We start from the raw sequence: 10,812 nt of genomic DNA on the forward strand, positions 1-10,812 counted from the left end.
CTCCAGACAAGACTCCTTTTGTCAGCTTATGTCTGGTTTGACCCAGATGAATCTTACTTTGAAGGACTTAGACCTTGAGTGGGAGAAGAAAGGACTAAGAAAGAAGGGGAGATCACTGGGTCCCCTAAGATATCTATTATTAATAATTATTTCTGGAGCAGCTAGGTGGCACAGTGGGTAGAACGCTGGCCCTGGATTCAAGAGGACCTGAGTTCAAATCTGGCCTCAGACACTTAACACTTACTAGCTATGTGACCCTGGGCAATTCACTTAATCCCAATTGCCTCACCAAAAAGCCAAAATTAAAAAAAAAATTATTTCTCACAATTGACTGAGATTAGGAATGGATTAGATATGTCAATTGATGGGGAAGGAAGAGGCAAGCATGATTCTAAGTTTATGAACTTAGATAACTGGGAGGTGGGTCCTCAATAGAAATAGGGAAATATGGAGAAGAAGGAGAGGCTTGCTAGTGGAAGATGATAAGTTTCGAATATAGGCATATAAAATGTGAGATATCTGAAACATCTAAGTGGATGGAAAGGCAGCTGATGTCATAGGACTGGAGTTCAGGAAACAGATGTTGGATTTGTAGATCTGGGACCTGTCTTCATAGAGTTGACAATTAAACCATAGAAACATGAGATTAGCAAGGGAGAGTGTAGAGAGTGAAAAGAAGAAAAATAAAAACAGCCTTGAAAAATACCTAAAGGGATGAGAAGATTCAGCAAAGGAGACAGAACAATCAGAGAGTATGTAGGAGAACCTGGAAAAAGCTGGATCACAATAGCCAAGAGAAAAGAGAATTTGGCTTCATGTTTGAGGGCCAGTGGGGGGATGGGGTAAACTGTCAAAAGTTGCAGAGGACAAGGAGGATGAAGACTGAAAAAGAGCCATCATATTTGATGGGGTTGTATGCAGCAGGAAGGCAATCGCTAGACAGGGAAAAATACAGATGGCTGGCATAATCAATAGGGAAAGCCTTGAATTAGATGATAGGATTAAGGGTACAAATATAGGGGTTTGTCTTGGCAAGCATGAACAGTCTATGTGAACATTTAGGGTGAAGATGTCTCTAAATGCGCACATCTCACTTTTCTTTTGAGCTACTGCAATTCTCCTTTACTCAAAGAGCACAGTGCCTTCTTTGATACAGGCATGCCATGCTGTACCAGTGTCTCCCATGTCTCAATCAATTCCAAAGTTCTTCAGACAGACTTTGCGAAGGTCCTTTTCTTGCTTCTTCTGACCACCATGTGAGCATTTGTCTTGATGAGATCTCCTTAGAATAGTCTTCTAGGCAAGTTTGGTATTAGAAAAGCATGGCCAACCCATCTGAGTTATGATTTCTGTGGTAGAGTTTGAATGCTTGGCAAATTGGCTTGAGAATAGACCTCAGTGTTTGGTACCTTATCTTGACAGACTACATATATATTTTTATTGACTTATATAGACCATATATGTGCATTTTATAGAGTCATATAGACTATAGACTTAGAGCCTATAGAGTTTTTTTCATCACTGTTTTTTTTTTGTTTTTTGGGGTTTTTTTTTGTGAGGCAACTGGGGTTAAGTGACTTGCCCAGGGTTACACAGCTAGTAAGTGTCAAGCGTCTGAGGCTGCATTTGAACTCAGGTCCTCCTAAATCCAGGGCCGGTGCTCTATCCACTGTGCCTCATGATTTATTATTCTTGATGAGAACTAGAAAGCTTATTGCAAAGGATCTAATATGATATTGTACACCCAGTAGACACTCAGGATTAATTAATGTTGCTTAAACTGCATGTTTGGTACCACATGACATTTAGGAATAAGAACTCAAGGACAGGCACAACCTTTATTTATATAAGTCAAGAAGAATCCAGAAAGAAATTATTAGTTATTTAATGTGTTTGTATACATGAGTCATTGTCTTGACAACTAGTTCAGAAACTCCTTCTGGGCAGATGTCCTTACAACAGGATTTTAATAAAAGCTTGTTGAATAAATAAAATATAATTTATTGTATAAAGGCCAAGTTTCACTGTCTTTCAACTGTTTCTCCTCAACAACCTTCCTTTTTTCAGTCCCATTCCCAAATTTCACACCACCACCAAAGAAAGTCATTTATTTCATCTAGGCAGCTATGTGGATAGAACACGAGACTTGGAGTTAGAAAGAACTGAATTCAATGCCCAACACACTTTAACAAGATGTGTGATGCCAAACAGGTCACTTAACTTGTCTGCCTCAGCTCCCTCACCTGTAAAATGGGTTTTCTCATTAAAAGCATCTACCTTAGAGAGACACTGTCAGAATCAATTAAGATAATCATTGTAACAAGCTTGCAAACCTATACAAATGCTACATATTATTATGAAAGTATGAGGGGCACATTCTATAAGCAAGGCATTACAGAGCTTACATTTTAATAATGAAGAAAATATGCAAATAACTTTATACCTACAAGATAGTTTAAATAGGAAGTAATCCCAAAGGAAAGACACTAGGAGACTTCTTCATTCCCTCTCAAAAACATTACCTCTTTTCCTCTGTTGATTAACTCCCATTCTATCTTATTTGTTGCCTCCCCCACTAGCCTGTGAACTCCTTGAGAGTAGGGCCAGGCTCTTTGTTTGTTTACAGAATAAAGACAGAACTTGCCCTCATGGTGCTTACAATCTAACGGGGGAAGACAACACACAAAGGAAAGATGAAAAGTAGTAGGGAGAAGGTTTAGTTTAGTCAAAAAAGGCCCAAATAATAAATTTTAATTGCTTTATAAATTATAATGAATAAGTGTTAGTTGACTTAATGTTAGTTGGCTGACTGGGGGAAGGGAAAAGACCTTCTGAACTTGGATAAAATAGAGTAGAGGAATTGGTGAGAAGGTAAGAGAGGGTATAATGAGGAAAGGGAGGGTATAATTTGGTGGAATGTGTTCATCTTGGGTATAGGGACAAGAACAAGGGGAGGCAGAGGACATAATACTCACCCCGCCCCTTGTTTAGCCCCCTAAAAAGGGGTGCATCGAGGTGGCGCAGTGAACAGAGCACTGGCCCTGAAGGTGGAAGGACTTGAGTTCATATCTCACCTCAGACACTTAATAGACAGTCACGTGACCCTAAGTGAGTCACTTACCCCTATTTGCCTTAGATATCCCGGGGCATCTCCAGATGTCCTGAAATATATCTAAGGGCTCTGGAGGCCAGAGTGAGATTGGTGACTTTTCACAGCCCTCCCTCACTTAAATCTAATTCAGTGTAACCGGTCCTCTTCGAGAAGGAAGGACAAACAGAAGCCTCCTGGAGCCAGAAACCTTTATGTTAAACTAAAAACCAGTGCTGAATGGACACTGGGCGCGCAGCCGCACTTCTCCTCTTTCCTTACAGCAGCCTCCGGAACCTAAGTCCTGGAGCCTGAGTAGCCACAGAGTACGGAAATAGAAATCAGGCACTCACTTCCGCCGAGGGAAAGGAATTCATCAAGGAACTTCCGCTCGGCCAAAAAATGGCGGCTACCCTTTCGGACTCACGTGTTGGTGTCGGGAAGAAGCAGAAAAAGTTACAGAAGAAGAAAAGGATGAAGATGATGGAGGCGGCTTTGTCGTCGGAGTCTGAGCCAGAGGAAGACAGCCCCAGCGGCGGCCGCGGTAACGGGCTGGAGGCCTGGAGGGCGGAGGGGACGGGGCTCAGCGGGCACGAGACTTCTCCGGGTACCGGCGTAAAGGGCCCGAAAAGAAACTGTGTCCGGGAGGCCCCGGGAGGTGGGTGGGAAAGAGGTAGTTGTGGCTGCGTGACTGGGACGCGGGCAGGGAGAGGGAGGAGGGAAGGCGGAAGGGGGAGGGAAAGGAGTGTAAAAAGAAATTGGTGGTGGGAGGTTTCGTGTGAGGGCCTCGAGATAACCCCAAACGGTTATTTCAGCAGCCAGGGTAGTTAGGCTGCCTCTGTGGACAAAGTGCGGGACCCGGCATGGGGAAGATCCGAGTTCAAACCCCAGGCGCTTGGGTGACGCCGGGCGAGTCGCTTAACCCCTCACTCTCAGCTTTCTTGTCTGTCAAATGGGGATTGATCGTAAAAGCTCCCGTGCTTGGAATGCACTCTTCACTTAGTCTCATCTCAGAGTTGCTCATTTTTAAGGTATAGCAGGCATTATCTTCTGCTTGAAGTCTTTATTGATTTCTCCCCCAACTGCCTGTTCCCTTCTTCCTAGACTATTTTGTATTTAATTGTTTTGTACGTACGTACACATTTATATACTAGTGGGGATGGGAACATATAAAACTAACATATACATTGTTTTCAATGTTCTCATCTCCATCTCCACGAGAAAGTAATCCAGTAGATATTTCATTCTTTGGTGATGCTAGCACTTTGCTTGCACAGTGCGGGGAATACTTAATAAATACTTGTTGATTGATAGTATGTTTAAGTTCATTGAAAACCTTTAAACACTGTATAAACGTTAGTAGTGGTTGCTCACCTGGACAGCTCCTTCCTTGTCGCAGAAGCTTTGGGGGAAGATAATTAAGGATGATTAGAAAGAATCGATCCTAATTTTAGTAGCTTATATGCAGGGAAGGATGAAAGGAGAGGCAGGGAAAAGGTTTTGGGGACCAGATAAATTTTTGTACACATTTTTCTCATAGTGTTCTCTTATTTGCTCATTTATACACTTAAAGTTTAAGTGTGATTTTTCTGTTATGTGTTTTACGTGTTAATATGTGAAAATAGAAAGATGCTTTTTATTACCCCCCCCCTTTTTTTTTTTTACAGATGAGGAAACCAAGGCTGAAAGGTTAAGTGATTTAACCAGGGTCACATAGTAAGTGTTTGGGATAGGATTTGAACCTGGGCCTTTCTGATTCCAAGTTTGGCATTCTATTCCATTAGTTGCCCCTACTAGGGATTATAAAGAATAAAGAAACTTAAGTCTTCTGTGGGGAAATTCACTTCAACCCAGAAAGTATTTATCAAAAACCTAATGTGTACAAATGTATGTAGGGAGAAAGATCCAAACTTTAGGTGATTGAATACATGAAAAGGCATTTATTGTTTGCTTCATACCAGCACTGTGCCAGTACACACTGGGAATACAGATACAAAGAGCACAGTCCTTTTCCTCAAGGAGTTTACTTTCTAATTATACAGTACAATTAAGCAAAAAGAAGTGGTAACTATAAAGAGGCACTTTAGCCTGGAAAGTTAATCCTTTAGGGCAGTATATTGACAAGCCCGGTCTTGCTGGAATGGCAGAGTTGATTTCATCATCTTGGAAGGCGGCAAGTGAGTGGCAGGAAGAGGGCATGAAAGAGGTATGTGAACAAGGTAGCTGCTCAAGAGTATTTGGGGGACAAAACCATAGACCTCTCAAACTCAACATGTGCAAAGTAGAATTATGCTCTTGACATGCAGTCAGTTTCCATATTTTGTTATTATCTCCACATCTCTTAGAGGTATCTACTTTTTACTAACACAGCCACTGTTCTTTAGGCCTTTCTCACTTCTTTCCTGTACTATTGCAATAGCCTCCTAATTGATCTTAATGTCCCACTCCAATCTGTCTTCCATCTATCTGCCAAACTGATTTTCCTAAAGCACAAGTTGGATCCTGTTACTCCCCTCTTTAAGCTACAGTGGCTCTCAATTTACTCCAGAATTAAAGATTAGAATGTCTTCCTCTGAATGGAAAACATTTATTAAACAACTTTTGTATGCAAAACACTTTGCTAAACTTTAGAAATGCAAAATTAGATGATCCCTTCTCTCTAGGAGCCTATATTTAAATCCAGAGAGAGCATGTGCAGGAAGTTTCAACTTCAGGCCCCTCAGTCCTTAGTGTATACCAGCAAGTCAGATGATAAAACATCTTCATTCAATAAAAACATATTTATTTAGCTTTTGAAACTTTTCACAACCTGAACCCATCCTACCTTTCTAGCCTTGTTAGATATTGCTGCCTTCTTCACACTGTACCACCCTGCCAAATTGACCTCGTTGCTGTTCCTGACCAGCTGCCATCTTTGTACAGGTTGCCTGTTTCCTGGTGCCGATAATGTACTCCCTCCTTATTTGGTCTCTTGGAATCCTTGACCTCCTTCAAGACTTGTCTCAATTGATAACTTCTCCATTAGACCTTTCCTGGTCTCATTGTTTTCCCTACTCCCCCCACCCCATAGCTAGTGCCTTCCCCTTCCTAAAACTATACAAAGTATGTATTTTGTATCTTTTATATGTGTTTATATATGAGTGTGCATATTATCTACCTCCCTTAGAATGTAAGTTTTCCATTGCTAGACAGTGATGGAGATCAGTGACAAAAAGAAAGGACCCATATACACCAGAAAATTTCTTGTAGTAACTTTTTATGCTTTGTGGCAAAGAACTAAAAACAAAGTAGGTGCCTATTGATTAGGGAATGACTAAACTGTGGTATGTGAATGTAATAGAATATTACTCTTTTGTAAGAAATGATAAATACGAATACAGGTGCAAAGTGAATTAGGCAGAACCAGTAAAACTTTATAAATAATTACTCTTAACATAAATGGAAAGAACAATAAAGCATTCATAACTGAATGACCCCCAAAGCAGAGATGAGAAGGCACTTTCTCCTGCCTCTTTGTAGTGATGGGAGGAGGATGGGGATGGAATGCTACATGTGATGTCAGACCTCATCAATATATTGGTTAGTTTTGCTGAACTTTTTCTTTTTTCTTTTCTTTATCATAAGGAGTGATTCTCAGAGGGTGGATGGGGGAGGGAAATGTAGATGATATAAAAAAATTATCAGTAACATTTCGAAAGAAGAATGTAATCAGATAGTGGGCAAGGAACTTTCACTTTTGTCTTCGTATCCACAGACACTGATAGTACCTGACATAGTGATAAATAAGTACTTATTGATTGACTGAATACTTCTATTATTAGCTGTGAAAAATCAATCATTAAGTACTTATTAAGCACTATGACCCTGAGTTCTTGAAGCTGATCTCTCCAGTGGAATTAAAGTTCTGGCAAATCCAACCAAGCTGGAGAGTTTCCAAGTACAGGCCCAGTGATGGACTGTATTTCTGTTTTTCTAGGACCAGCCTAGCTAACTTTGAAGAAGCTTATCATCAGGTTGACTGGAGAGTGATAAATTTTTCAGCCACACCAGAATATCGAAGACCATCTCCTAAGCTGTATTGAGCTTGCAATTTGTGTTGCTAGAGGGAGTACTACATTGACAAAACTTCGAATACCTGAAATGTTGAAGTAAGAAGAGGTGGCAGAGGTGAGGCTTCTCCCCCTCCCACCACCCTCTCCTCTGGACAAAATTCACAACTAAGACATGTTTGAGGTCTTTAGAAAATTTGGGAAAACCATGGATCTATTTGAGAATCAAAACCCCAACTCATTAAGAATTACATCAAGCACCATTGTCCTAAAATGCCTTCTTATGGTTTATCTTTCAGCCTTTTCTAACCCTGTTCTACTACTTGAAAGCCCCTGTGGTTGTCTCATTAGCATGACAAACTAGATTTTATTTTATTTTATTTTTTGCTTTCCTACCCGTCCATTCTGTCCTGGCCCCAACTTTTGAGTTGAGATTCTTTCTTGCCATGTTTCAGCAAATGGCATGTAACTCTTCTTTAGTTAGTTGTTTTTGTTTTGTTTTTTTTAAAGATTTACAAATGTAAACTATAGCAAAGAGAATATAAGTTATAAAGATAAGCAATCCTGGTCTCATACCGATTATAAGAAACTAGTCCTTGTTTTTCCTTAAGTTCCATTTCTTCACTTCTAGAACTTTTCTGTGGTCAGGCAGTTCATTCTGGCTTAGATTTTAATTCAGTTTGTTTTGTTTCTGATGGATTCACTTTGGCAAAGTTATTGTTTCCCCCTCTAGCTCTGAGTGTCTGTTACCTTCAGTATGCTATCCTGATATCTTTGTGACTACCCCCTAGTGTTCCCATGGAAAAAATAATTGACATGTATATCCAGTCTGTTACCAAGTCCTGTACATTCTATCTTTATCTTTCTTTATTCTGTCTCATGCATATGTCTTGCCACATCTCCATGGGAAGATGACATAGGCTACTTCCTTGGTCTTCATAGAATACTAGAATTCTTAGGTGTCCAGACAGCAAAGGTAATAGTAAACAGTATGGTTCAATGGACGAACACCTAGGTTCAAATCCTACTTTTGATACTGTGAGAAAATAAGGGGATTTGGCAGATACTCAAAGGCCCACCTGGAGATGAATCTAAACTGATTGAATTAAGTGAGAGTAATTGACATAGCTGCCATCTTGGTATAGGCCCTCATCACCTCATGCTTGGATTTTTGCATTAGCTTTCTGGTTGGTCTTCCTGCATCAAGTCTCTTCCTTACTCTACTACCTTCCTCATTGCTAAAGTGATCTTTCTAAAATTCCAGTCTATCCATGTCACTTGTCTACTCAGTAAACTCCAGCGCCTCTCTCTTACCTCCAGGATCAAATAGAAAATGCATTTAAAGCCCTTTACAACTGTGCCCTTCCTGGTTCCTGCACTTTGTTCTCTTTCATGTCCTCTTCAGTTTTGTTACTGGTCTTCATGCTGATGTTCCATTTCCTGACTCTGACTCGGTCCCTTTTCATTGGCTGTCCTCCATTCCTGGAATGCTTTCCCTCCTCTTCTTCTATTCCTTGCTTCCTTCCTTTAAGACTCAGCTTAAAGTCCTGCCTTCTGTATGAAGCTTTTCCTGATCCCCTTTAATTCTGTTACCTTCCCTAAGCTGAGATTACTATATATAACTAATATGTACATGTTTGTCTGTGTGTTATCTCCCCTATGAGAATGTGAACTTTTTGAGGATGGGGCTTGGTTTGCCTTTCTTTTTATTCCCAGTGTTTCGCACACTGCCTGGCACAGTGCTTAATGTTTGTTGGTTTATTGACTTGACCAGGAAGCTAGGTTTCTATGATCCCTTCCTAGACTGAGCTGTTATTTTATTGATTTATTTGTTTGTTTTTGCAGGGCAGTGAGGGTTAAGCTCAGGGTCATACAACTAGTAAGTGTCAAGTGTCTGAGGCAGGATTTTTTTGTTTGTTTAGAATTTTATTTTCCAAAATATATGTAAAAACAAATTTTGACATCAATTTTTTAAAACTTTGTGTTCCAACTTCTCTTCCTCCCTCCCTTCCCACCCCCCCACCCCCAAGAACTCAAGGAATTCAATATAAGTTATACATGAGTAGTCATGGAAAACATCCCCACATTAGCTAGGTTGTGAGAGAAAACAGTTAAAAAACAAAACTTCAGATTAAGAAATTGTCAGAGAGAAAAAAAAATTTTTTAAATGTGTTTCAATCTGTTTTCAGATACCATCAGTTCTTTCTAAGTCCTTCAGGGTTATATTGCATCATTGCCTTGCTGAAAATAACCACATGCTTCCCAGCAGATTATTTTACACTATTGCTGTTATTTTGTATACAGTACATTTCACTGTGCTTCAGTTCATGTAGGTCTTTCCAGTCTTTTCTGATAGCATCTTGTTCATGATAACTTTTATATAGTACCTTAAACTTGACAAAGAATTTTCTTCACAATAGCCCAGCAAAGTATGTACCATACATTTTGCCATTATAGTCTATCATCATAACTATTTCCCTCCATCCTATTCCCTTCCCATGATATTTATTCTATTTTCTATCTTCTTTTACCCTCTTCCTCCTCAAAAGTGTTTTACTTCTGACTGCCCCCTCCCCCCACTCTGCCCTCCCTTCATTCACCCTTCCTTATCCTCTTCCCCTCCTACTTTTCCTGTAGGGTTAAATAGATTACTCCTCCCAATTGGGTGTGAATGTTATTCCCTCCTTGAGCCGACTCTGATATGATTTAGGTCTTTGAGCTAATTCTGTGTTCTAAATTTTTCTTTCTACCTCCTTCCTCAACCCTCCCTGAGGCAGGATTTGAACTCAGGTCCTCCTGAGTCCAAGGCCAGTGCTTTATCCACTGCACCACCTAGCTGCCCCCAAGCTGTTATTTTAGTTATGTCCTTGTTTTACTTCCTTTGGTATTTAGTTGACTTGTCCTTGGATAACTGGATACTTGTTTGTTTCTGGTCAGCTGATGACTCCAGTGATGTCTGATTTCATGTTTGTTTCATTTTTCAGACAGGACATAATAACATTTTCTTTCACATGGCCTGGCAGTGTAACATTTAGTAATGTGTAACAATAAAAATTTCCTAAAGAAATGATTGTCATTAACTTCTAATGCCGCTAAAAATACTAGACACTCTTCAGGATTTTCACAAAAATTCTAGCATCTTTGCCTGCTCTTGTAATTAAAACGTGCTTTTCTTTAAATAATAGAGTTGGAGAAAACCTATCTTTGGTTTTCTATTTAATTCTTTCATAAGATATCTCTGAAAGAGTTTATTACAGTATACAAAGTGAAAAATAATGTATGAAAAGACAATTGAGGATAAAAGTAGAACAAAAACTATGTAAGAAGAGCATGGGGAATAACTTAACAGGCCCTTGAGATGAATGAATTGATATTGTCGGACACTGAATTTGCTTTTTAAATTTCTTGGCCAAGGCAAAAAGGGACTCCTTTTAAGTTGCATAATGTTTGTCAGCCTGCAAAGACAAACTGTTTTCCAGAACCAAATATGAATAAATGGTGAAGACCGAGTGAACAGCATCTGCCAGTAGTTTTACAAAAGACATGGGAAAAGCTACTTGGATATATAATCTTGTATTCAATTTCTGTGAAAACTGAAGGTATGACATTAGATGAATAAAGACCGTCAGTAAGCTCAGAAACAGGAGGTTACAAAGGTATGTCTCTCTTCCGGTT

At 39.7% G+C, this 10,812-nt stretch overlaps 1 protein-coding gene across 1 annotated transcript in view; it reads left to right on the forward strand.

Moving 5' to 3' along the window:
* Window positions 1-3,471: 3,471 nt before the first annotated feature.
* The window catches only part of RRP15 (ribosomal RNA processing 15 homolog), a 70,484-nt gene continuing 63,143 nt past the window's right edge, over window positions 3,472-10,812 (forward strand). The window contains exon 1 of the mRNA XM_043962592.1: window positions 3,472-3,632. Within this exon, the coding sequence (XP_043818527.1) occupies window positions 3,491-3,632 (142 nt within the window). The 5' untranslated portion in view covers window positions 3,472-3,490. The remainder of the gene's footprint in view (window positions 3,633-10,812) is intronic.

The sequence above is a fragment of the Dromiciops gliroides genome, chromosome 4, assembly GCF_019393635.1.
Source record: "Dromiciops gliroides isolate mDroGli1 chromosome 4, mDroGli1.pri, whole genome shotgun sequence".
In the NCBI taxonomy this organism is placed as follows: Eukaryota; Metazoa; Chordata; class Mammalia; order Microbiotheria; family Microbiotheriidae; genus Dromiciops; species Dromiciops gliroides.